This window comes from Corvus hawaiiensis, chromosome 11, assembly GCF_020740725.1.
Source record: "Corvus hawaiiensis isolate bCorHaw1 chromosome 11, bCorHaw1.pri.cur, whole genome shotgun sequence".
NCBI classification, from domain to species: Eukaryota; Metazoa; Chordata; class Aves; order Passeriformes; family Corvidae; genus Corvus; species Corvus hawaiiensis.
In genome coordinates, this window is record NC_063223.1 from 10,565,984 (window position 1) to 10,593,713 (window position 27,730).

A 27,730-nucleotide genomic window follows, 5' to 3' on the forward strand; every position below is an offset into this window, starting at 1 on the left:
GGGACACTTTGCTTCACAGATCACTAAAGTGAAAGGCAATAAAGGCAAACTCTTCAGAACTTCTATTAACCAGCCATCCATGCCCAAATGTCAGCTCCTTTAACCCTTACAGCATAACTGAAACCCCTCTCTGTTCTCACTACCCTTTTCCTGCTGGTAGAAAGGAACCAGTATTACAAATGTCGTACCTCTTCCCCCATCCTCCTTTAGCCACCAATAGATGACAAGAATGTAAAAATACCATTAATAACTAGTTTGCTCACTGTAATTAACACCTTTGCAGTCTCCTTTCCAGAGAGAAATTGGCGTACTTAAAGACAGCTCAGCAAGGTGTTATTTACTTTAGGAAAAAGAAAACATTTATGTGAAAGAAAATTATCTGTTCTCTCTCATGGTTCTCAAATACATTTTGCAGCAGTGACTTTCCAGCCTGCGGTTAAAAAACCAGAAAGAACTTTTCTAAAAATCCATTAGGAGCTTAAAAGTATTATCTACCACTTTGCTACACTCTCCCTAATGCAACTGCCAACAACAAATTCACAAAATTGTTTTTGAGTTGCTTATTTATTTATTCATTCATTCCTGTGTTGGTGACAGAGAGGAAAAGCATCAGCCATACAGGATGTTTTTAATATGTCACACACAATGTCAGCCTGGGGGAGTTCACAGCTTTCCCTCCTCCACCTCCCCCAGGTACAGCAGCCCAGTTATAGGGCCAGGACACTCAGCCTCCACTGCAGGAAGGGGTGGCATTTGGGATGTGAAGAGTGCCGTGGTGGGTGGGACATGGTCCTCTACCAGTGGGACAATGAGTCTCTAGCACTGTGGAGATCCCTTCTAGACCACCAGAGAAGCTCAGGGAGGTCACCCTCAGGCTGGTCACACACAGAGGACACTACTGAACTCTATCCGACATGGCCACATCACACAGATCCCACTGGAGGATGGACCTTGGACTCTTATTCCTCACATCAAGTGGGAAAATGAATGTCCTTATTCCAAGGGTTTCTTTCTTTCAGTGAACTTTTCCCTATTGGGCTGCAATTAGCATTTCCTGTTGCCACAGGGCAGAGACCTGCTATCTGTGGGACCCATCTTTCCTTGCCTTGAGTATGATGAACCTCACATTTTAGTTATTTGTACAACTTCCCAAGCCCTGGATGGACATCTGTGAACCATTCAAGACCAAATGAACAAACAGGGAGATGACAACAGCTTCAGTCTGAGCTTCCAACCAAGACAAACAGAACATCAAGCCACCCAAAATCACATACACAAGTTTCCCATGGCTTGCAGTAAAAGGATGGACAGGCTACCCTGGCAAACCAGGAAACCTGGGGGAAAGTGTCTGGTTTCTTCCTTCTTTATTGGCCACCAGAATTTGAAATGTACATTTTAATAAATCTGTTGTTTTTATTTGAATTCTGTCTTTGCTGTATAAGAAACAAGCTTTTGTGTTCTGTCTGTTTCTATAAATCCAGAAGATAAACTCCTGAAGATTATTAAAATTTCAAATGTTGTTTTAAAAGTAGCTGACTATAACCTTTTTAAAAAGAAAGGACCATCTTATTCTAGTTGTACCTAAAATACAAGACATTAAAATATTTTTTTACAAAATATTCGTACAAATAATCCATAGTAGTCTCGGTAATGGCATGAAAGATAGCCCCCCCCACCCTTTACTGCTGCTCAATCACAAGTGACAGGCATTTGATCATTATTGCAACCACCTGTCAGGTAGCACAATGAGTTTTCTCCCATTTCATGAGTTAAAAGGGCTTATAAACCACAAAACTGTGCAAAATACAAAGTGCATTAAAAAAAAATCAATATCTACTTAGATATCCTCTTAAGGATGCTTACTTTTGATTAATTTTCTTGACTCTTCAGAAATCTGGTAACAGGAGCAGAGAAAGAACACTTGTATTTATAAATTAATTTGTCTAACATGTTTGAAGATTTTTTTTTTTCAGCTCTCATTTTGCATATAACTGCTCCTTCTCCTTTGCAGAAGATCCTCTGTCACATGTTCATGTAAAACGTGTTCTTTTGAAAGCCTGGAAATACAAATCATCTCCTATTCAGGCAGTGGATTAGCTCTTACAGACTATCCTTTTTGTCAAGATAGCAGAAAGGTGTTATGTTTCTTGCCTGGCAATGACCTCACTAATGTGGTTGGCAATATACCTGTAAGAATGGTGCACAGAGACATGGGATTTTAAAGGAACCTCAAGTCCTCTCAAGTTCACTAAAAACAAACAGAAACTCAAACATCCAGCACCCACCAAAGAAAACTTTTAGCACAAGTTCAACTTTTGCCCTGAGTATTTTAGAAGCACACAAGGAGAGGGATATCAAACCCTGATCCCACCATATCCAACTCAGCAAAACACTACTTTTCTCTCCCAGGAGATTTCAACTCTGCAGTTCAGACCTTTGCTTGTGATACCAAGTAAAGGACCATGTGCTCTTTTTGGAGCAGGACAGTACAAATGCACACAGAAGGTCCATCTGGCCAGCTGCAGGCTAAGTCTTTATCATTAATTCAGGGGCTAAGTGTACTCAGTCGGCAATTCACTGGAGTGAATAGATAAATGCTGATTTTTTTATAGTCTTCTCCAAGTAAATGCAGTCCCTCCTCATTCTTTGTCTGGAAATCATGGGATCCAAACTGACCCTGTCCTGTAGTCTCATCTTACGCCTCTTTAAGGCAAGGCATGCTCCTTTTCTTAAAACCAAGGAGGCAGATCATTCTCATTTAAACAATGGGTAACAATTCATGAAATAGATCACATCTTTTACTTTAGGATGACAAAAGATAAACAAGATTTTGAACACATTGAAAAATTCCCTAGGCAGGCAAAACAGCTCTGAAATGACAGCAAGAGATAGCAGCCAATGAAGCAGTGTCCAAGAAATCCTTGCCAGCAAAAACCTTGTAAAACTTGAAAATGTCAAAAATTAAAAAAGACATCGCTGCATGAATTTTTGCTTCTCAGACCTGGGACAGATTGAATGCTGACCTGTATTAGTCTGGTGTTTGGTGTTAGTATATCCATATCTCATGCATCCTGCTTGACTTTGTCCATCGACATTGGAGAGGCAAGAATAATTTTCAGTTCTTAGGCCACACTTTTGATTTGAGAACTAAGCCAGCTAGAAACACATCAGGTATTTTTCCCCTTCCGAGTTCAGTGCTTTTTAAAAAAACAAGTCATTAATCTGGAGCATGGAACCAGCTGAAGGATGGTCCAGGTAACTCTACTGTGGCACGTGTTGACAGTGGTTAATGCTTAATACAGTTTGCTTTAGTCAGAAGAGACAAATGGTTTGTGGCCTATGAATTCTTCCAGGTGCCTCACTCAGTCCTGAATTTTCCAGTACACTGTTGGTATAACACCCTGTCTCTCTCCCTTAGATATTTGTCAGTACACAAATGTATTTCTACCCTAGATAATCATGGCAGACAGGGACAACATATTGATATACAGCACTATTTTAGACCAAGCTATGCATATTACATTAGCTGAGTTATCACTATAAGTTCTGACCTTCAACGATCCAATTTTAAATTCATTCATTTTCAAACTAATAAACTCTTCTGTCACATCACAGAAATAGACACTATGATGGTAAATTTTCCTGACAATATTTTTAGTCAAAACAAACTATGATATATTAGTAGAATTCGTAAAAAACATGTTTGTGCATTAAAAATCTGGAAGGACTCTGTAGCCTAGGGTCACAGCTTGACCCTGAGTAGTCAAGCAGAGAGAAGTGTCAAGTGAGTGATTGGTTCCTGTACTTCCTTCCTCCTTCTGATCCCTGATTGTGGGTCAGAAAGCTCAGCTGTGCTGCCAAACACAGAAATATGGGCTCCATTACCATTCAATCCTCCTCACAGAAAAATCTCTAATGTGTGGATACTGCTGTTCTCAGGAGCAAGTCCCAAACAAAAGAATAAACTTGATTAAGAAGAGCGCAAAAGGGAAAGGTTAAATGAAACTTTTTCCCAACACATTACTGGCAATCTGAGGTACGAACAGGGAGCTGAGAAAAGCCTTCTCCCTCAGTTTGCTTCCCTAAAATCTTCTAGCAAGTTCCCAACATGGTAATGTATCTCAACATTCTCACTTCTCACCTAGGGCGAATTTAAAGTCAGAGAAGTGATTTCTTACAGAAAGTGATACACTCTTTTGGCAGTTAGCTAGAACTGGATATTTTATCTTTCTGAACTACAACACATTAATTTAAAATGAAAAAGCCAAACCAACATCAAAGCTCCCCCAGAGCAACACCAACTGCTTGCAAAGAGCAGCAGCGAAGTGTTCAGCTCCACTGCTTGTAACGTGAGGGTTAAAGGGGAAAGGAGCAGCAGCATCACTTAATACAGGGAATCTGACAATAGAGCACTTAAATACAGGTACTCATCCCCTTGGCTTCCTAAGCCCTCCTACCTGTGCAGGCCACTGCAGATAATTGTATAATAACAGCAGGCTGTCACGGCAGTGTGGAGACATCCCTAACAGGCTACACAGGGAGGTGTGCATGAACACTTAGATGTCAATTAGAGTCACTTTTTGCCAGGTTTTAAAACATGCTGAATACAGCCAGCACCTACATCTGTCAAGAGTTTAAACAGTGAAACCTTAGTAAAAAAATAAAATAAAAATTGTTTGCTCTTGGATTGAATTGAAACATGTGGCATAGAATGCTCTGATGAGTGCTGGAGGAGTACTGAGATTTACACAAAATTTTTGCTTCTGTTTCACTTCCAGAATGAAAAGTATTTGAATACGCAAACTCCAGGGAACAAGCCACAACTGCTTTCAGCAGCTTCTACTGACCATAGATCTGATGACCATTTCCCTCCATTCAACAAACAGTGCCTGAAAAGACACAAATATCTCCACATGGGAACAGAAGCCATTATTTTATCAAATCGATTACTGCTGAAACCTTTGAGCTCTAAACAAGCCTTTGCTAAAGTCCTATTGGCATTTAGGTTAACAATTATCTTTTTACAAGTTCTGAAGACATGCTGAAAATAACAGCACCCCCTGGTTAACAGAGAGCTAACTGATGCCAGAAGGATAGAGGATGGGATTCTGGGATGTTACTATTAAAAACAAATCAATCAATCAGTCTAACTTTGCTCTGAATGACAGCCTAAGAAAAGAGATTTTGAGGATTGTCTTGTAAAAAGGTGCTGCATATGACAGCAGTGGGAAACCTCTTGAAATCCTAGACAGCCCAGTGAAGTGGGGAACCAAAACCAATGGAAACATCAGTCAATTATACTTATAAAAATAGAGAACATGAGCTCAAGAAAGGGATTTCCCTTTAAGAATTCAGGCTCTAGGCACAACAAAGCTCTAGCTGTCACATTTATGTGGGTAGCCACTTTAATCAACCTTTTTAGCATATATTTCACGTATCTGTATTAGAAATAGGAATTCTTCCTACCTGCTTTCTGAAAAGCTATTTTAATTGAGACACTGCCTCCTCTGCAATGTCTTCTCTCAAGAGTCAAAATCAATGCCCTAGAATTACAGGAATCTAGACTAAAAAATCCTCTTCTGCTTAATGCCTCTCCATAAACAAAGGAACTTCATGTCAGCTGAGAAAACAGCAATTCTTGAACTTCAGTGTATGGCAACATAAATTTCTTATTCAGCTGAAGATTTATCAGCTCTTAAAACCAAAAACAATCCACTCCTTTGTTTTATCATCCTCAGACAACATGGCTTCTTCCAATTTTTATAACCTTTTTCTCAAGGGTCTTAATTTATGCCAAGAAAAACACTGTCTGTTAAATGGCATCATTAGACTCACATGATTTCTTGCAGTGCATGTGAAGTTTTTGGTCTCCTGCATACTAAATGATCCTTACAGTGTAAAAGAAATTTGTATAAACAGCTGCTTTATTTTGTGCTCTGATAACCGAGGAAAAACAACCCTCAATGAAGAAGTCATCCTTCACTTGGGGGAAAATAAATGGGCAAATAAGTACACTAATAAAATTAGCAGATCAGGCACTGATTTCTTCACCAAGACACTTGTGGGCTGGAGCAAAAGTTTTCATAAGCAGAGTTCTGCCTTTTCTCATGGATTAATGCAAGACTCTTCATCTGCTTTATTTCATTGCCACAAATACTTTGTAGATAAGAAAGAGGCAGCAGCATAAGGAAACACAGGTACAGATTTCTTTTTTGGTTTCTGAATTCAGATATAGGATGTGTTGACAGCAAGCTTCCATCCAGCCACAAAGTCACAGAAAATGGGACACGAGCTAGGTATCAACCATCTAGCAAACAGCTTGGTGATGACATCTATTTGCAGCCTGATAAATAGGTTTGTAAAGACCTGCAAGAAGTTTTCAGGCTTTAAATAAAAATACTGGTGAATCACTTCCATGCCTCACTACACTATCTATTTAGTGCCAGTAGGCAAACTGGAAAAAAGTAAAAGGGAAAAAAGAGAAAAGTGGGAGTACAAAGGAAAGAAGTTGAACCATTACTTTCTCAGGAGACCAAAAGTGACAGGTAAGGGAGAAAAAGTAGTGTTCTCCTTCCATCTCTTTTGAGCTAAGGGGTACACAAGAAATTAGGGCAATAGACCCAAACTTACCTGAGCACACATAAGAAACACAAGAAATTAGGAGGATACACCCAAACATAGCTCCAATGCCCTGCTGCCAAGGAAGAATGTTTCTCATACACATCTACACTTTTTTTTTTTGCATGCTTTGGGTCTGATCCAAAAGCCTGACACAGCCACTAGAAATGGTTATTGGATTAAATTCTTAGACAGCACAGAAAATAGCAGGCTAAAGAATCTTAGCAGACTTTCCAAGAGTATTCATTCATCTCTGGCTTGGGAAAAGCTTGTGAAGTGTCAGACTGAAAAAGAATTTTGCCAGGAAAATCTGGGTTTGCACCACAAGAGCAGCTGCCTATAACAGTATTGCCCAGAGAGGTACTGAACAGGTGCTAGAACCAAAAAAAATGGCAAGTAAACAGAAGAATAAACCAAAATTGCCCAGTGCCCTCTAAGTTTCTTCATTGTGTGTAACAAAGCAACAACTCAGAGGAACTTCTGAAAGACATAAATGTCAACCCAGCACCCTGCTCAGGCTGACCTTTACAAAAGAGTTTTCATTTTCACATTTTCCTATTTCTATAGCAATAGAGAACTCCTTTGAAAACGTCCTCCTGGAGAGAACTGGAGAAGCATATGCCCTGGAAAAAGAACAAGATCGCCCAATAACCCCAGTACTGATGAATTTCCAAATCTGCCCTGTTACTTGCAAGCTCTGCTAGTGGTTTGGGCAAGGAAAAGGAAGCCTCCCCCTTCTTGTTCACCTCTGCAGCTGTCCCAGCCTCCGTATCTGCCAGGCATCTCAGCATGGCTGAGCAGTTACACCCCAGGAAGAATTTGCTCCAGTGAGTCCTGTTTCTCCACAATTGCTGGCAAAGGGGGAAACAAAGACAGCTTTCAAAATTCCCATGGCAACAGCTCCTTCTCTCTGCAAACTCCACTGGCAGCCGGAGCACTGCACAAAGCAGCAGCACACAGAGGGGATTTGTAGCCAGGTAGCAACTGCTTCTATTTCATAAAAAATTCACAAGCACAAACCACTGGCCACGGCTGGACAGTAACACTGAACTCAGGCACCTAATCATTGCTCCAGTATGAATCCTTCTGTGTTCCTATCTTTGCAATAATGGGCTTACCTAAAATGTGGGAATTAGGTTTTCAAGGCCAACGGGAGACCTTTAAAAGCCCTCCAAACAGAACCAAGGTCATGACTGCTTGTGGTCATTGACATTACAGCAATTTTTGTAAGTACAGAGGTATTAATCCTGGGAGCCTGACAATTTCAATTTTAGTAATGACATTCTGTGCACCTAAAACTTTTAGTGAAGTTTAATATTCTTCACTCCATGTACTGATCTGTTCTGTGCTGTTCTTAAGCTGTTAAATGGTTCTTTCATTTCACTGTGGAGTTGGCTGACCACATTTCAGCTGTGCGTGGATTGAACTCTGTATATTGTCGCATCATTACTCTCAGGGGATCCTAGGTGTGTAGAAAATGTTCTAATTTGATTTTGGCTTTTTTTTTCTTTAAAGCAACTACATTTTGCAAAAGCAGCCAATCATTCCTCTCCCTGGAATGAATACAATAAAAAAAATTATTACACCATGCCACGGTTAATTAAATTTTAAAATGGAAAAGGTCCGCTATAAAAACACATGCTGTATCAGTAATGATGTTACTTGGGTTGAATCAATAATATTTAAAAAAACTTGAAGAAGATTACAACAGTATTTATACTTATTTCATGTGCAGTTGGATGCCAGTGCCCTAACATTATTAAGAGCATATATGCAGTGTAATTCATAATCACCGGGTATAGTTTTACAGAACTACTGATATGCACCAAATTTCATGATTGTTTAAGTGACTGCAAAAATTTGACCTCTGGAATTTATTCCCTGTAAGTAGGATTTGAATCAAAAGCTGGAGAAATTTTTCCAAATTGAAACATTTCTGATCAGCAGCAAGAAACATCTCCTCTGGGACACATATTTGGCTGAAAATAAGGTGTCCTCAGCACAGTTAACAGCATCAGCTTGGGCATCTAATCTCTGTATCATGCTAAATATTTTCTTCTTTGAAGTGATAAAAATCCAGCTGTCAAGCATTGCTTGATGTGACCCAGTGCCTGGGGAAAGCTCATCAAAAGTAAGCTTTATAGGTTCCCCCTGCTTAAATCCACCCACCCAAATAAACACAATTTAGAATTTTGTGAGGTAAAGGAGACTCTGCTGTAACAGCCCAGTGTTAATTGGCACGAAGGTTTGAGAATACCTTCGTTTTACTGAACTGCTTTGATTTCAAGACTTCTGAGCTGAATTTTCTTGCTTCTTTATAATCCTGTCTTAACTATCACTGAGTTTGAAGTGAGAAAGGAGCTTAGACAGATCTGTATCGGTGTTCATTCATGCCAGACTGTTGCATTTTCATCTGAAACACGGTTTGAAAAAAATTCCAGCTGAGGGCAGAAGTAGCAGGGGGAGCACAGGGAATGCTAATCCCCTGCTTAGCTCTTGTGGGAGCAACAGGTGATAATTAGTCATTGGCCACCATGTCAACGGCCTCTTATTTTCTTCTCTGACTGGAAAAAAAACCCCCATAAAAATAACTCTCACCACTTTCCCCTCCATCTTTGGGTTTGTACAGCTGATGCAATGATTTAGGCAGTGTGCACCTGATGCCTTTTCAGGAGCACCTTCCAGGACACTCACTTCGCAACTGCTGTGGGAAGTAGACACATTCAAAATTCAGCAGAGAAATAAACCTCAGACAGTAAAAGAAGATGCAGCTTGGGCTTATTTCCATCCCCCAGTTTTACTCCACATCAGTTCAAAGGCCTGGATGTTCTCCATTTTCACCAGGCGAAAATATTATCATCAAGACAGTAGAATGGAAGCCACCATGGGGCTCCACCTCTATTGAAAAACAAAACCCAAGATGTAGAAACACACCAAACCCCAAATTAATATTGCACTACAATATGGACAGGAGAAAACGTTGCTGAAAACCAACACATGATTTGCAGATTACCTGGAAAACTGTTAGAGATGGACAAGCAGCATACTTCACATGTAGCACTCAGTTTCAAGAGTTATCTTGTTTTTCTCTTCTACATTTTCAGTCTCATATAGGCATTTAACATTATAAAATTCCCTCTGCAATTAAAAACAAGCTAATTACACTTCACCTGATCCTCACACCTATGACTAATCAATGCAAGATTGAAACCATCTCCAGGATTAAGAATAAAATTTCTGATTTTCATTAAATTGCTTCCAGTGGGATTTCAGGTGTTTTTTTTTTTTTAAACTTGAAGTATTTGATGAAAGGAGTTTAGGGGTTCACACTTCATACCATTTACCCTCTAGCTTTCAGTTAGTTCCTCTTTTTTTTTATGTGCTGAAAGGGAGAGATTTTCTTCCTCCTTATTTCATAGCACTGCCTTTACTGACAAAAATATAAGATCCCCATTCTGCTGACTTTGCTTATCAAATTAGAGCCAAGTGTAATAAAATGGCTGTTTGACAAAGATTTTAACAAGGTACCCAAACACAGTAATTTTCATAATCTTATACTCCACTAATAAGTTTCTCCCAGTATTTTCTCAAAAACTTATTTAAGCCATAAAGCCTTGCAAAGATTACCCACATTTTACAACACACAGTACACAAACTTGAATATTATTTTACATTTTTCTTTCTAAGTATTCATACAGCTTGCAGTGTCTAGTAAATACTATGTCTTGTCACAGATAACCAGCCATTCAACTAATTGGAGATTTCTATTAAGATTTCTCCCGAATTCCCCCTTCCAGTAGCATTTTTTCATCCTAATTCATCTCCCTGAAAATGAAGTCCATTTTCTCTGTATTATCAATTTCTGTAGGAGATACTGGTATCATTTTGAATTGAACAAGCCAAAAAAGCTTTAAGTCTGCAGAATTTATTTATGCTGCAAGGTCTTGAAAGTGCCTTCTTAAGCCATTGAAGACAAAACTCTCGATCTATTTTAATGCTGGGGAATATCTATTCCTCTTTTCCATCAGCTGGCTTTGCTTTAAGATAGACATTCAGAAAAAAAAAAAAAAAAACAACAGGGATGACTGAATATGAGGAGAGAAACCGACTATCAAAGGAAGAAGTTCATTTAAATTAATTGATAATGCATTTCCTAGATATATAAAAAACCAGGTATTTAGTTCTTAATCAGAGCATTAAACACAGAAAACTTCATTTCACATTCACATAGGTTTGTTGATAAGTCACCTGTACCACAAGAGATAATGTGAGCACACAACTAACCCAATGTGCTTGCACTGGTTCTCTGTCTGGTGACTTTCATCCACTGCAGTAATGCTATATTATACCTGTGTCAATTCTATCAATACTAATTAATCTAATAGCAACCTTCTCCTGAATCCATCCTTCACTATTTTAAAGGTAACCATTATCTCATGAATCAAAATCCTTCTCTGATTGTCCTGGAGGTCTGCATGTAATAAAATTCCCCTTACAGAAGTTGCCTGCCAGAGGTGCTTTTTCCATTATCTGTCCTTTTGGTAAGAGAAGATGGACCCAGTTTCTGACAGTTCAATCTCTGTGCCATTTAAGTCTACAGCCTTAACAGTTTCATACAAACCATGTGGAGTTTCAACTCAGGGGTTTGGGTTTTTGCCCACCTCCACGTAGAGGAGGCAGTGAAATACTCCTAGAGCACATCTTGACACAGTCCCGCAGCCCAGCCTACCGCAGAACAATCTCTATCAGCATACAGTGGCAGATTGCACGGGTTTAAATCACAGCAGGAAGCAGTCAGGACAGGTGGCTGCAAAAATATAGGCTTCCAGGGAGCCAAAGCCTGATTTTGAAACTGGTTTATTTTAAGAAGCAAGCTTTTCCTGTCAGTCCCCAGGCACACAGCTTGCTTGAGAAACACCTCGCAGAGGCACTGGCTGGTAGGACATGGTCAGATTGTTTCCAGCGCTTTGGGTTTAAAACCATACAGGAATGGCATTTGTATTTTCATTGACTAAGAATAATTTCCCTTTCATTTAGGGAGACAACGTGTATGCATCAAGATAATGCGATCTAGAGTCTAAAAAAGTCAGCAATAGATCCTTTTGTGAAAGCAAGTCCTGTGGAGACAGGGCACAATTATTCAAAAAGTGTTTGTGGGAGAGACTGAACAGTGTAACTGGCTGGAGATCTCTGTCCTGCTATGGATGTTCAAGGAAGAAAGATGTGTGAAGGCAAGAAAATTGAAGGCTGATGAGAAGAGATAATGAGACCAAAGTCTATCACCTCCAGCTTCAGCAGCACTGACCTGGGCTGAAGAGAAGCAGAAAGCAGAACTGCCACAGTTGGGAAACAAAGTGATTCCCACACACACTGTTTTTCTTCTTCCAGATTTGGCAAAAAATAGTTCTTTTACCAAGTGCAAGAGTCTGAATGGGTGCTCCCTGCTCCACACCACCCCTGCTCCCCCAGTATGGGTAAGTTCTGCCAGCAGCACATAATCATAGGATTTATTCAGGCAAATACTCCACCAGCAAGAGGTCACAGAAGTCACAATCCCACAGAAATAATATGAGGCTGTGTCTGTACATGGCCACTGGCATGAGAGGGTGTATTTGCTTTCCTCAGACAAGCCCGAGGATGTTGATAAGGGTACAAGGCTTTTCCAGGGACAATAGAAAATTGTTATTTTTATTTTTTAAAGGCCTGAACTATACAAAACCTAAAGAGTGATTTAACAAACAACAGGTTTCTAAGAGCCAAGCAGTGCCCAAAAATGCTTTTAGATAAAGGTATTAAAGTTCAGTGATTTGCAAAATATGGATAGATTATTTAACCTGCGCTTCTACAGTGGAGCTACAAAGTATTTTTGAGCTTAAAATTGAAAACATATATAATGTCTTAGGTTGCAATGTAAGATGTAACCAAAAAGTATGTATTCTATTACCATCAATGTAAGATAAGTGCAGCAATGTTCTTTATCCTCTCCATGACTCATCCTTGATAACTCCCTGCAGGGGCTATGTCTGCTAATGGGCCATCAAGATCTCACTGCATGACTCATAAAATTACATCATCCCATTGTGAAATGCTCCGCCCAGGGGGAGGAACCAAGCATTCCTACCTGGCTATAATCTGAGGCCTGGAACACCACGGGAGCATCTACCACTGGATTCCCAGAGGATACGAGCTTGACAACCACCACTGGAGAAGGACCAGACCCTTCTACAGGATCACCGCTTTGCCAGCACCACATCTGTCACTCCAACAAGGACGGTAGCCACTATTTAATTGGACTGCTACCACCACCCTGCCTGACAGGCTGTCAGGTTGTATTCTGACTCTGTCAGTGTTTCTGTACTACTGCATTTATTTTAATTTTCCTATTAAATTGTAGTTCTGACTTGGAATCTCTCACTGGTTTGCTTTCAAACTAGCACACATATAAAACCAACAAACACGCCCCAAAGATATTGAAACATCTTATTAAAAAAGCTAAGAGAGTTGTGATTGCAAAAGCATCCTGCCTTGCTTGATGAACCACTCCAACTCTTCCAATTGCACAGATCCAACACTCACAGGCAGGGAGCATCCTTCTGCACTGCAAGAATAACCTGCTCCAGAGAGCTGGAGCCTTCCCAGTCAGAAAATAACACACCTGCAGCCCTGCATGGCTCAGACAGGTGTGCTACCACACACGGAGTGGGCTGTGTCTTGAAAGGGATGAAGCACATCTACAAACCCTGGTTTAGACCCTAGTCTCTGCTTCCTGAGTCTCCTGGATGGCTCAGGACAGATAATGGCTTTCTTTTCCCCCTTACAGTCGTGGGGGGAGCAATAACCTCTAGCCTTACAAAGGAGCAACAGATAAGGACATCTTGGAGATTCCCTCAATGAAGACAAAGTTAAATGTAACAAGCCACTGTCAGCTCAGTGTGATTTTTATGGCCCAGACTCTACTTCAAAATTCAATGGTAAGAAATGAGGGTTTTTTTCTAGTGAAAAAGCAGACTGGAAACAGAAGTAATGGATGCACTAAAGATCTTTAAAACAGCATTATTGCTGTGTTCTGGGTTAATCACGCCGATATGGTTTGGTACAAAATTAATCATCTACGACTGTAGTAGTAAAATCTCACTTGGAGGCCACATCTCTGCTTGGCATGGGCCCAGGAATGCACACTATGTCAGACTGCTGAAAAACCATGGGGAAGAAACAGAAATAGTCATCTTCCCTACCCAAGTGCCTCAGGCGCTCTCTCCATCACACCAAACAAGGAGGTTCAATATCTCCCATCAAAATTTCACTGGATTTACTGCAGGTACAAACAGTCCCCTGTGCTCTTTCAGTCATGTGGCAACTAAGAGTTTCATTACAATAATATATATACCATTGATAATAATATATCAATTTTTTACCACAATTAGCTTTATTTGCTCTAAATTCTTGTTCCCCAAAGACACATTAGATACTAAAACACATGACTGGTCTAAAATAAATGGTTAACTCTAAATGACTGGATAATTTTCTCACTGACAGTGAAACAGATGCAAACTACATAAAGTTAAACAGTAATGACTCTTCTATAAAACTTCTAGTAGATGAATATAAATGCTGTTAATCGCTATTAATTCCAGCTTAGTTTTAATTTGTGGTATAGGCAGTTGCAGTACTTTTCACCAAAAATGCATCAAACTCAAGACATGCTCTGTTTCCCGTTAATGTCATCTCTGGCAGAGCTGGGAGCACACACAGACTGAAGGCATCTGTTACACGCTGAACAGGGCACTGTGTGCTCCTCCCTTCAGGAGCCAGGGCATAGGGGTAGGCTGCCGAGGGAGAAAAAACAGGTTTCAGTCTCACTGTGCCTCTTATCCCCTTTCAGCTCCACTGAGGATGCTGGAACACCTTTATTTTGCCTGTTGGGAATGTCAGGAGGACAAGGCTGCTCTCAGACTTTCATACTGGTAACAAAACATTTGGAAGCAGAGGGGAAAGCATTCATGCCTTTTTCCTTTCTTCTTTGCATCGTGAGCAGGACTAGACATAGGCTAGTCCCAGCTCTACACAGTAATTTAAAATCAATATAATCACAGTGAACTTTGTCACCTCTGCTTCAGCTGAGTAGGTTTTTCATTCGGGTCCCTTGCCATTTTTCTCCCTGAAAATAAGTTCTTCAGTTTCTAGTCTGCCTTGAAATGAAATAAAGTCATCCTTGGCTTCAACACAGCACGTGAGCAGTCTCTCAAGACATGCAAGACACAGAGCAAACTTCCATCATCTGCACATCACTATATTCAAACACAGTAATTTCCATTAAATATTTGGGACTCAAATATTTATATCCAATCACATTGAACATTACTTACTCTCCAGGGAATTCTTGCTCTCCCTCAGCACAGAAGAGAGGACCAAAGTGCATTTCCTGTACTTAATAATAACACAGTAACACCTATAAAGAAAATCCTTCTCACTAGATGCAAAGACCTTGGAAGCAAATACACATATTTAGTATAAAAGAAAACATATTGGAAGCCAATATTAACAAACGTTCATCTCAGCCCCAAGAAGCCTTAAGTGTCAGCTCCAAGAGAGAGTAAAATGTGTGTGGGGGGGGAAAAGGTCAATGATGTAGGAGACCTTTTCCACAGCTGTGCCTTCACTCTGCAATACAGGCAACTGGCAAGTCTGCCAGGCCACAGAGTAATGCCCCAGGAATGGAACAATCACTAGTACCAGAAGTTCCCACCAGCAGACCAGCGCTGTAGGTCCCAGTGGGAGGATTTACAGCTCGCATTTTGTACCAAAAAAATCACCAGCTAGTCTTTGCTAATCGTGTTATCATGCTCAGTAATTCATACAGCTCTCCCACAGCAAAACCTTTTTATTACAGAATTTCAAAAACCAATACTTGAATTTTAAACTTTAATATGAACTTACATTTTAAAACATTAAATTATCCAGCGAAGCGGACGTGAATGTGAAAAAAGGCCATTTCCTCCATCATGTCATTAAATTTGAAAGTACTTATTTATTTTAATAAGTCGAGATGTCCATATGCCAGGAAATTAACATCAAAGAATGTTAAATATGCCCAGTATCACTTAAAAGCCTATGGAGCATTATGCATTTTCAGAAATAGCATAACTCAGCAAAACTACTTTCTCAGCAGTTACTTTTTATTACAGTTTCCAATAGTACTTTGGGGAAAAAAAGCTGAAAATGTTTATCATACTCTGCACTCCTGTTCATACTGAAATCATAAGATGTGATGTTGAATGATGTGTTCAGGTTCCACACCACAACCCCTTCCCTCATTTAAGGTCTTCTGCTAATGCCAAACAGATGGTTGCCTACAACTCTCTCTTCCAAGAGCTCCTGTGCAGACCTCCTCCATTGGCACGTATGATCAGGAGTGTGGATGGCATCAAATGGAAAGGCTGGACTTGGACCATTTCCTTTGAATAGGTATACTTCACTTAGCACAACAGGATAGAATTATGACTAATATTTTGATCACTTGAACCACCCAGACATTTTTCAGCCTTCAGAACCCATCTGCCAAACTCGCACAGGTTTCCTCACAGAAGCAGAACTTCATTGGCACATGTTCTGAAAAGCTACTTGTGAGCACTTGCCAGTTTGAATAGGGGCCCATCATGGATTAGCCTAATTTCCTAAGGAAACAGGCTTATGTACTTGAGCCTTCTACTGCATCTGGGCTACCAACTCACCTTCCCTCCCACTACAACTTTCAAACTTGCTGGGTAACTCTGACCCAATCTGAGAGAAGGGGGTGACCTTACAGATACAGCACAGTCACTGGTTTAGTGATGCACAAGCATCAACACAGGGAACAGTGGCACAGAGCACAACTGGAGGCCAGGAAATAAGCTCAGAGCTTCTTAGGCACTGGAGACTTTTCACAGGAATATGAAGCACTTAACTGTTCATAGAGCTGCATGGCTCTAGTGTTTTAACAGCAGAGAAAAGGAGGCTCTTAGTACCTTCTCCAGCTCATAGTCTTCACCTTATTACCCTCTGCTTCAGCCATCGATGCATTTAACACCAAGCCACCTCTCAGATGACTTGCACAAATTTAAGGTAGAGGTAATTTTTCTGTGTTTGCACTGAGAGCAATTATGTCCTTCAGGCATCTAGGGAGCCCTTGTGCAATACAAGCAGTAACTGAACTACATACACTGAGCCCTTCTTTACAAAAGTCACATCCAATTCTCTGCAAACACCTTCACAGAGCAAATCTCCTTCCTCAGAGATCAGCATATGCTAATGGAGATATCATGAAGATAAACGTCTCCTTTTCACATCTCCAGCAACAGAAATATAAATTAAAAATATGATCTGAAGTGCCACAGAAGCTTCCAAGTTGGAATCCATCTGAAAAGTTCACGTCACCTCTGGTTAGGAGCAGACTAGCATCTGGCATGTAAAATGGCTTTTCATACCCCAAGGGGCCAGAAGACTCCAGCAGCAGCCTGAACTCAGCAGCTTGAGACACACCACCACACCTCAGGAGCAAAAGACAGCATGTAAAACTGAACATGAAGTGATCTAAACTCTCCATGACTTCACTGCTGTGCTACCTCAGGGTGAATCTTATTTCTGTACTTGGGAAATATGTTCACACAAACACGAAGCAAATCATATAACATTCAATTCTTCATTGTGAGCGCGTCCACTTAGGCGTTTGTTCATACAGGAGCTTGACATACAGGACGGGCCCCAGTGCTCAAGGACCAGATGATGTGAAATACAGCAGAGGGGCCCTGTGAGGTCCCAAGCCACCACAGTGCAAAAGCAAATGATCAACATTTAAGGGACCTTTGTCACCTCAGCTCTAGCTGTGAGTGTATTATGGGGAGTTGGGACTTGTTTCTCTATTCCACATAAGGAAAGCAACAGAAACTGCAGTCACATGCCAATACTCATCACCTTCAGGCATTCAACTGCAGGGACTTTTCTGTTCATTTCTGAGGAAATTTATACACCAAGACAGTTGAGAAAACCTCGCAAGAGAGTCAGAAATCAAGAACCTCATGTGCAACAGCTCCTCCTGAACTTTCTTCCAGCTGCACAACTTACATGTTGGCCTGAATGCTTTAATTTACATCAAGGTAAAAAAAGCAGCATGGGCCAGCTTCAGAGACCTCAGTTCAGCCACACTGGGGTGATGGGAGACATGGCACCCAGCCTCCCTGTGCCCTCCTGGTCTTTACAGCTGTGATCACAGCATGAGCTTACCTCACAGCAGCTGTGCTAAGAAGAGACATGCATCTGTGTACGTGCCTGCAAGGCTGTAATCCTACAGCAGCGTGGAGAAAATGTGCATGGAGTGAGACTGCATTCAAACAGGAATGTAGGGGAGAGGGTTTACTTCAGACATGGCCAGAACAGACTGGCTTAGGTTAAACTCAGCAAGTACTGTTTGGAAGAAAACAAGCAGGGTGGAGATGAAGCAAGATAGAAGGCCTAATACTCATGGCAGCAAAGATTCCTTCGGTGGAAAAGTTGCTTGCTGGTCAAGTCTTCGACATTTTTAAAGGAGTTACTTGTTTCAAAAGTATCTCACCCTACTGAGGGTTCAACCACAAGGGCTCCATGAGCCACCAATACCCACCAGCCCTTACTATGGCAGCTCAAGTTCCAATCTTTACATCTCTGCAACAGGGACAAGGAGTTCTTAATTCTTCACAAATGAAGCTGCTCATCTCACTAATTATCCTGAAAACATTATCAACCCACAGTGCCACTCATCTCACAACTGGGCAGTGTACAGAGATGGGAATGGGTAGGAACACACACTTAGGAAACATTCATTCAGGGTTCAATTGAATTGAACCCACTTGCTTTCCCAGCTTTACAAAAACAGAAGCTTGATACTCAGGTTCTCAGTAAGGCTTGACATTATTTTTACACTGCAGAGCAACATTAACTCTTCAATAAATCATTCCAGTGCCAATAGCCTCCCTCAAATAGGCTACAGAGATGACCCTTAAAAGTTTAGAGGAGAGTTGAAAACATTTCCAGAAAATCACTCAAGTGCTGTTTAAAGATGTAATTTATATGCACAGCTCTGCACTCCATTACAGGATTTCATATTTATTTAATTTGACAAGTTAAAAGTGTGCCCATCCAACTCTTTGGGCACATGGAGTCTTTAAAAAAAACTTTGTAACTTAAAGCCACATGTTCTGTGTATTGAATATGAAAAGAATGTGATTTTCCTCAAACCCACTGGAAAAAACTGAAAGCATCAAACAGACTAAGAGCTTCAACGAAGCGCCAGCACAGGGAGAACTGAGTTTGCTGATGAAGGAAGAATTAAGCTCCAAAGCCTGATCACCTCCAGAAGACCTTCTGTTAGCTCAGGAGCTTCACAACACCTGTGCTACCAACATGGTCTCCCCCAAAGGAGGTAGTCTCCAAGGCAACCAAGGTCTCTTCAATTAGCATCTGATAAGGCGGGATGTGTGGCCTCAGAGACAGAGCATAGCACTGGGACTCAGACTGAATTTTCTCACTCTGCTGTGCATGGCATGGGGTGTATCCAAGAGTTACTTACACTGCCCTGTCCTTTGGGCCCCACCATGCAAACACACCCACCTCAGAGACATTGTAAGAATTAGAATTCCTTCAGCTGCTAAGCACTCATTCTGCAGTACCAAAGGATCTAGATGAGACTTTCCCTAATTCTTCCTTTCTCCAGGGAACATGTGAATGAGTCGACATGAGTAGACATTTGACACAGAATAAACATATGGCACCTCTATCCCATGGCAGACCTGCCTGCCAGCAGCTGCCCAGGCTGGGGGAATGCCCAGCCCTGCCCCACTCACTCCTCCCCTGGCAAGGGATCCCAGTGGGGCAGATCTGCTACTTGCGCAGGCAGGGGCTGCTTTTCAAGGATCATAATGATTAAAAACTGTAAATCTGCAATGCCACATTCTGCAAGGTGGTGACACTTTTTGGGAAAGGGGAGACATGGGGCAATTCCTGGGGCAGAGATACAGAAAAAAAGATTATCTTCTGAGCAGCGGCAGGAAAGATACAAAGAAGCCACCTGACATAACAAAAATAATGGAAATAATTCTACGTCTACTGCATCAACTGCAGTACTGGCCTGGCTCAGCCATTTCATACAAAGACTCCACTTATATCCTGCAACTAGAATTCTGATTCATTCCTTGATTATTTCATGCTTGGACTATTGCAATGATGTTTGTGCCAAGCTATTTTTTTTATCCACACACTACAAGGCTATTCCTACAAGAGCTTCCCTGCTTGCTTTGTTTCTCACTGAAGTATCCTTGCTGTTCACATACTTTTTTCCTCACTGTTATTCTCCTACATGTGTTCAGTTACATATGAAATCAAGATCTGAACTTCAGTGTATCACTGCACTAATTCAAGAACCTCAAAAACAGCAGACTCCAACCTTCTGAGTATTTTCCAGTCCATTTGCTGAGCTTGTATCACAGCTGCTACCCAAATACTCCATCTTTCTTTTGCATGCTTAAAAAATAGGCATTTCATGTGTTCTTATGTCTAAAGAACTTCAAATATTTTATCCTGTTGCTTATTTCAATGCTAGAGATCAACTAAATTGACAACTTTTTGCTGCACTTCAGCACATTCTCAGTCTTTTCAAACAGTGCACTGGTTGTTGTAATTCCAGAGGTTTTCCACAAATGTCCCAGTGTTCACATTGAAAGAAAATGCAACAAAAAGCACAGTACATGTAAAGAGAAGTGAGAGGTCTTCCCTCCTCAGCTAAAGCAGCTCTTTGTGCTCCCTCATGTGAGGGGAGATCGCCACAGCTGTGATTGCAGCAGTGCAAAGCAGAAATACCTTTGATGCACTATTGGAATAACTGTATCTGAAGCTCTGAAGATTTCATCTAGCATCTGCTGCTTTTATTTTATACTTTTGTACTGTGCTAGGGAAAAAAATCCATGAAAGAGTGAAAGTTGAGGGGACTGGTTCCTTGCACATCTTATATTTCAGCCTCTCAAAGCTGCTCATCTGCCAATGGCCTATCTGGTCAGAAACAGTAAAGAAAAAATTCTGAACACTCAAAAATCAGAGATTTGTTTTAATGTACTTAAGCATGATAATCAATCAAATTCTAGTGAGAACCTTGCCAAAAAAAAGGGAAATTTCACTATATCTGCATCCAACTTTTAAAAATCCAGTCAAGCATTTCAATAGACTGGATACCAGGATTGACTATGACAGTATTTGGAATAAACTGTTAGTGTGGCACATAAGAAAAGATGGCAAGAAGAGAAAGTAAACAGTATTAATGGTATTCAATAACAAAATCCTAAGTAGAAACTAAATTACTACCTGAGGTTTCTTTAGCAGATTATTTAGAAACTTGCCAATAGACAAACAAACTAAATGACAAGACTCTCAATCAGAGCTGTGTTCCCCAGCAAAACAGCTTAGTAAAAATGATACAGACTACTTGGGCTGCTTTTGGCAAGGCTGGCTCCCCTCAGGGAACTGATAATGGTAAATACTCAGCACAAGCGTGATAGTGAATTCCTTATTCATGCTAGCTTATGGTTAGGAAGATATATCCTGTTCTCTGGGATAGGAATGAGAAAACTCATTTCTTCATACTCAGAACAGAAACAAAAGATATTTTTTTGTACTGGTTCCTTCACAGGGGCAGAATAGCTAAGGAAAGATAAAAAGCATTCTCCTTGACATCCTCCAAGCATGTGCACATTTAGATGCAGATTCTGCAGACACAGATGTCTCGTGCACATCTGTACAGTGTCTTGCTCATGGACATGAAGACTCATGACCCAGTACTGTCAGAATACAAACAATCAAAATATACAGATGGTAATTCCCGTTTATTTGTGAAAATACACAGCAGTTGCTTTAGCTGTGCACATTAAAAATTGAGGTTCATGCTCAGACATTAGCAGCAAACTCTAAGCTACAGTTTCCTGTGTTCCCCCATGAAAGAGTGTAGCATTGATTTCTGGAACAACTGTTCATCTAATAAGATGCATATGGAAATGAATGCCTTGCACCTGGTTCCAGCAGGGTTCACTGAAGACTACCATTCATCTCTGATGAATGCAGATAAAAATATTCAAAGCTCAGTTTACTGATCAGATCAGATATTAATGGGAATGTTTTTCCTACTTCTCTCAGTGTGCTGGTTTGGGCAAATTTAGAAATATATCCTCTGAGAGAAGGCAGGTTACGACCACCCCTCCCCCCAGGAGGTTCGGGAAAAAAAATGAATTTTCCTCGAAAGAAAGTGAAAGAGATAAAACTATTTATTTAACAAATACACAGGAAAAAGATACTAATGCTAAATAATGAAACCTCTTGCTGTAGAGAGAAAACCTGGGAAAATTTCAGAGTCCTTCCATAGTCTCTCTCTCCCCCTCCTTGGAGCTGGGATGGGGTGGTGGGCCCACCTCCAGGGCCAAGGCCTCAGTGGAAAGTCCTCCCAATGTATTCTGATGTTGAAACCGTCCAGCAGAGAGAAAGGGGAAAAAAATGAAGTCCCAGGAAAAAGTTCAACTCTCTGTCTCTCTCCAGAGAGAAAGAAAGCTGAAAACTGGCTGGAAAGCAAGCTGCTTCCTCCCGCTCCCACCACTGCAGAAGCAGACAGGTTTTATCTCTATGTCCTCGGAACATGAAAACAAACTGCAAGCTGCTTTGAAAAAGTACACTTTTCTCTCTCCCCTCTCAGGCTCAGTTTAAAGGCATAGAAAGGCACAAAATTAATTTCTGGGCATAGGGCATCAACATGGGATACAACATCATAAAGTCACCCCAAGACACTCGGCTTAGATCCTCTTTAGAACGTCATCTCAAAAGAGTGAGAAAGCAAGAGAGACAGAATCTGCTCATTTTGACCATCCTGCATTTAAGGGAGATGAGTACTTTTACAGAGGAATGATAACTGAGCACATGATGTGCCAGAGTTTTGGTCAATATCAAGATTTATTATTCTGAGAGACTGAAAGAGTGAAATACTGACCGAGGCAAATAGCCCATTAGTTACCTCTCAGTTCAATATGACTTGATGCTTTCCTTACTATGTGCTGATTATTTCCTGTCCAATCCACATTAGCAGCTTATTTAATGAGAACAATCTAAGCAAAGAGAGAAATTCAGACATTTACAAAGGATATCACCAAGTTACATTCCATCACCATTTGCTGTTCTTTGAGGAAATAACCATTATCCATCATTTCTGTTTTAATGCCAGCAATTGCTTTTGAGAAGAACACTCAGTTCTTACATTCACCACCGGTTATATTTTAAATAATAGCATCTTAAAGGACAGCAGTAACTGCCTAAGTGTTGTAGGACAAAGCATTCACACACTGATAGTGTCCACTAGCTTGACAGCACGGCCAAAGTTCCTGTTCTTAATGGGCACTTTTCCCCACTCACAGGGTCATCTCTACTCTTGTAAAGCCTATTTTTCTTCTGTTAACTTCTCCTAATGTTCATGGCAGTTGCACAGAATCTTGGAGAGAAAGGATTCAACATTTTAAACAGAAAAATGTCAGTGAGGACATGCACAAAGAACAGAAGCATCATAAGCAGTGCTAATAATTTCACATAGAATATGAGAGACTACAGGTACAAAGAGGAAAGAGATGCCTTGAATGCACCATAAGATTAAAGGGAAAAAACAACTGTATGAGTTTTTTACACAGGATTCTCTTTACAAAGCCACAGATAGATAAATATCTAAAAAGAACACATCTACATCCTTGGCCAACATCTGTTTTTTGTTCTCTCTGAGAAGCCCAAATGGTTTTGATTACTTAAAAGAGTATTTCTTGAATGAGTCAGCTCACAACACTGAAGCTGATCAGCAGAACAGTCATCAAGGGAGGCGGGCACACCAGCCCTGCCAGTTCCAGCACCCCAGCTCAACTGGGAAACTCCAGTGACAAAAGCACCATCATCTACAACACCCTGCCCCAGAACATTGCAGACCATTCCATACCGTTAATCACACAAATTAACACTGGGAATAATCAGACATCATATCTTTTACCTGAAGACTCAAATAGCAGTTTCCTAATTTGGGTAAGCCGCTTGCTACTTCTGGTTTTCCACAATATCATGCAATGATTGTCACATTAATTTTACACAATAGCTTTTCAGAAGAACAGGTATGAGTACATACAGGTCCTCCAGAGCTATCATCACTTAAGGTACAAGCATCTGCATCTGTATCTCACACTGTAATCTCCTCCTAGGACCCTGATCCTCGAGCTATTCATTTTTTGGTCTACTGCAAGGCAAACTAGGGTCTGCTCAGATCACTAGCAAAGTGTTCTGAGCACTGACAGTTGCAACACTTGACACTGAGAGGCATCTTTAAATGTCTGGAATATCAGGCTCCAGGAAAAAACATACATTACACGAGGGAGGGTCAGTCAGAAAGCCCTGGATCTAGCAGATGTTTCAATTGCATATTTCTTTGCTTTTGTTTCAAGTTGTAGGCTTTTGTTTCAAGTTTTGTTTTGGTTTTTTGCTTAAAAACCAGTTTACGTGTTTACAAAAATACGTCCACACTGATGAAAAAGCACCTGAACTACTACTATCTGTTACTATGATGAGTTCTAGAAACATATTGAGTTCAGAGGCAATTATAAAGATGGGCTAAAAATCATTTCAAACCTGTCCATTCAGTGGTTAGTCTAACAGAAAAGATGACTTGGAAAAGCAAAGACTGCAGTGAAACACATTCAGGATCCACACCTACATCTTGTGACTGTGCTGTGCCTATTCCACATTTCTTTTGCACTATAAGTAATGTGGCCAGTACCAGTTTAGGAAGTCTTTGGCAAACTGTAAGACACAAGCATGGAATAAATACTTTCCCAAAACATACATGAATACACACGGACAGAGAATTCCCCGTAGAAATGTTGTTTGAGCTTCTTAAAAATCCTAAAAAGAACATCTAGGAGATCTCAGTCTCTGTTCAGTCTCACCGTTCCTATTTAAAGACAAGCTAGTCTTCTGTTTTCAGTGTTTGCTCACTTCTGAATTTGGTTTAAAGAGCTGCTAGCATAGACTTAATGAAGTTTCTTCTAAAGGGCTGATTGTGTTTCCTGCTGTCTTTTTGACAGAACCCATTCAAAATGGGCCTTCTTCATTTAATTATCTAGTTTTTATTTTTGCAAGTTTTATTTCTGAACTGGAATAAATGTTATAGTCAGAATTGTGTCCGTACACAACAGGGTTATTTTACAAGACTTTAAAATCCTTTCCTTTCCAACCTGTGAAAGGAGAAGTGTGGTCCAGCTTTGTGTAGGGAACATGCAGTATGAGCACAGGGCACTGGAGTTCACAGGTTCCTGTCGCAGGCACCTTTACGGATGTGAGTGCCTTATATAAATGTTACAGGTCCAACGGTTGTTCAACACCTGATCAATGACTGAAGTTCCTCCTCTCTAAGCTTTTGTGCCTGAGAGGATCAATATGACCAGGCAGCACAGGGTAATGCTATAGATCACTCATGAAACCAGGAAAATTTCTGATCTACAGAGTGTAAACCAGCTCCTGGACCATTCACCCTCTGCAAGAGCTCAGAGCAGCTGAAGGGTTTCCTACAGGCTACTGAGGAATTAATCTAAAAGCACAGTATAGAAAAGATATATCCTGTGGAAGAGGATATTTGAGGGCTCTCTGCAACATGGCTGTGCCCTTTTTTGACCCCCAAGCAGAAAAACCACAGCTGGCTGCCTGCTTTTGGACCTCTGCATCCCCACATCAGGATTTATTACAGAACTCTTAAGCCCAAAAATACAAAAGCTCTGCAAGCAGGCAGGCACAGCCATAAACAGAGAGAGGCTTGTGCTGCTGTAAATCAGTTCTGCTCAACCGAAATCAATATAAAGCCATAGCTCAGCCTAAAACACATGGTCTATGCTGGGGCTCAGCAGAGACTGTCCACTGATGGCTGTCAGGAGCTATCCTGGTCTTGTTTACTCCCACTGGCAAATTCCCTTAGAAGAAACTCCAGATTCACCAGCCCTCAGCCCAGCAGAGCCTCCTTCCTTGCTCATAATTGCTGGGGCTGGGCCAGCAGCTGTTGTACAAATAACTGGAAGGGAGCTGGCCTGACCATCTGAGGATAGGGAAGGGAAGCAGCCTACCAGATAATGTCTGTGAAAGAGCTTGGAAACCACTGACACAGGCTAATTGCTTACTGCAGAGTGAAGTTTCCCCTCTCTGTAGGCTCATTTGATGTAAACTTCCTAGTCATGTCCAAAACCTTACCCACAGGACAAACATTAGTACATAAACTGCTTAGCCAAGCCCTGCTCAGGGTTCCTGGGAAATATTCTGGGGGATGAGGAAGCAAGGAGAAAGAAACAGTTAACATGATCATCTTCCTCACCGTGCTCAGCTAGAAAAAAACATCTGTCTGGCATCTGGGCTCTGCCACCCACCATTTATTCCCACTTTCAGCCTAAACACAGAAGCTCAGCATTTTCATTACCTCTGGTCCCCTCAGTGAGCAAATATGGACAAAATGGCATCAGATAAGAGAGGCTGAACTGGCTGAAAATCAAAAGTGGTCATTTGTCCTACATTACTAAAATGTTTAGATTTATTTTACTTGCCTGACCCCATTTGCAAATGAGATAGCTTGTATTTTGAGATCTAATAGAGATGACTTGTGTATATTGATGGAAAAAACCTCTCCACTTACCTATAATCATTCGTTCCCAATGAAATAAATGGTCTGGATAAAAGCGGGGTTTTGGCAGTCAAAAAGTAACAGTTGCATATTTATCTGGTATCAGCATTCAGACCTCTTAGAAAATAGTATTTTTCCTTCACGTAAAACTAGCCCTGCACAACAACCCTCTTGGACAAGCAACAGATGTCTGAAACATATCTCAGACCATCCAGAAAAGCATATACAAGTTCAATATCATGCTTGAAATCTTCATAAAAACTTTTTAGATATTAGATATCTTCCACAGAGACAGCATAGCTATTAAAACCATTTCTAGAACACAGCAACCAGCAAATCAGACATCATTCTGAAGTGTATTTTTATTGGTGGTATTTCAAAATTGTGGAGGTACATGAGCTCTTCCATAAGACTTTATGAAAGCAGTGGGACGAACAATAAAATACTCTTCCAGTATCCAATCTTTTCAGCATCACACATCCTGGCTTGATGCACTGACAAGTCCCATCATTGTCATTATACACTACCACAAAAATATATGCACAGAAACAAGTAATTTCAAAACTTCTGGGGTGTTGGGTTGTTTTTTGGGGGGAGGGTTTTTTGGTTTTTTGGTTTTTTTGGGTTTTTTTTTTTTTTTTTTGTTTGTTTGTTTTTTGTTGTTGTTGTTGTTGGTTTGTGTTTTTTAATCTGGATATCTATATGGATGCTTACAGTCTTCCTAGAAGGCCCAAAATGGTAAGCAAATAGTTAACTTTGCTTGGACCAGAAGAGCAAAGCGAAGTTTGAGAGTATGCCTGACCAAGGGTTTGTCAAGAAACTAAAACAAGACTGAGAAAAGGAGCAGAATAATAAGGCAAATCCAGCAGTAAATGGCAGAAATGCAAGAAAGGAGGACGTGTGTACAGAGGGGGAATTTGCAAGGAAGGGAGAAGAAGAAAATACACTGTAAAACTAATTTAAACTGAGCACAGTAGTAATAAAAATCAAGTAAGCAATTCGATTCTGGAGACATTTCATGTTTTAGTGCTCTGAAGAAGACAAGTCGCTCACCCGAGTATGCCCAGTAAGGATCCCCTGAAGCCTTTCTCCTCCGGATCTGCGCAGAACTCCCATGTCTGTTCTCATGCAGAGAGCCCACATAACCATCAGTCAGAGCTGGGAAGAAAAGAAGCAGAAATCATTAAGAAAGTGGTATTGGCTCCCTGGAGTTTACACAGTGAAGCTTAAATCTTTGCTGAGCAGAGACCACAAATTTGATCTTGCTTCAAAGAATTTACCAGGCATGTTCCTGAAACCTTCCCCCCATCCAAAGGAGAAGTCAGGACTCACTGAAGCCATTATTCTGGTCTGGATGCCTGTGACACTCCAGTAATTTCCATAAGG

The 27,730-nt window shown here is 40.7% G+C and overlaps 1 protein-coding gene across 2 annotated transcripts in view; it reads right to left on the reverse strand.

Moving 5' to 3' along the window:
- PTPRG (protein tyrosine phosphatase receptor type G) overlaps positions 1 to 27,730 on the reverse strand; it is a 407,666-nt gene that overhangs the window by 290,867 nt on the left and 89,069 nt on the right. For both annotated transcript variants that reach the window (XM_048315233.1, XM_048315234.1), the window contains exon 2: positions 27,398 to 27,502. In XM_048315233.1, coding sequence (XP_048171190.1) covers positions 27,398 to 27,502 — 105 coding nt within the window. The remainder of the gene's footprint in view (positions 1 to 27,397; positions 27,503 to 27,730) is intronic.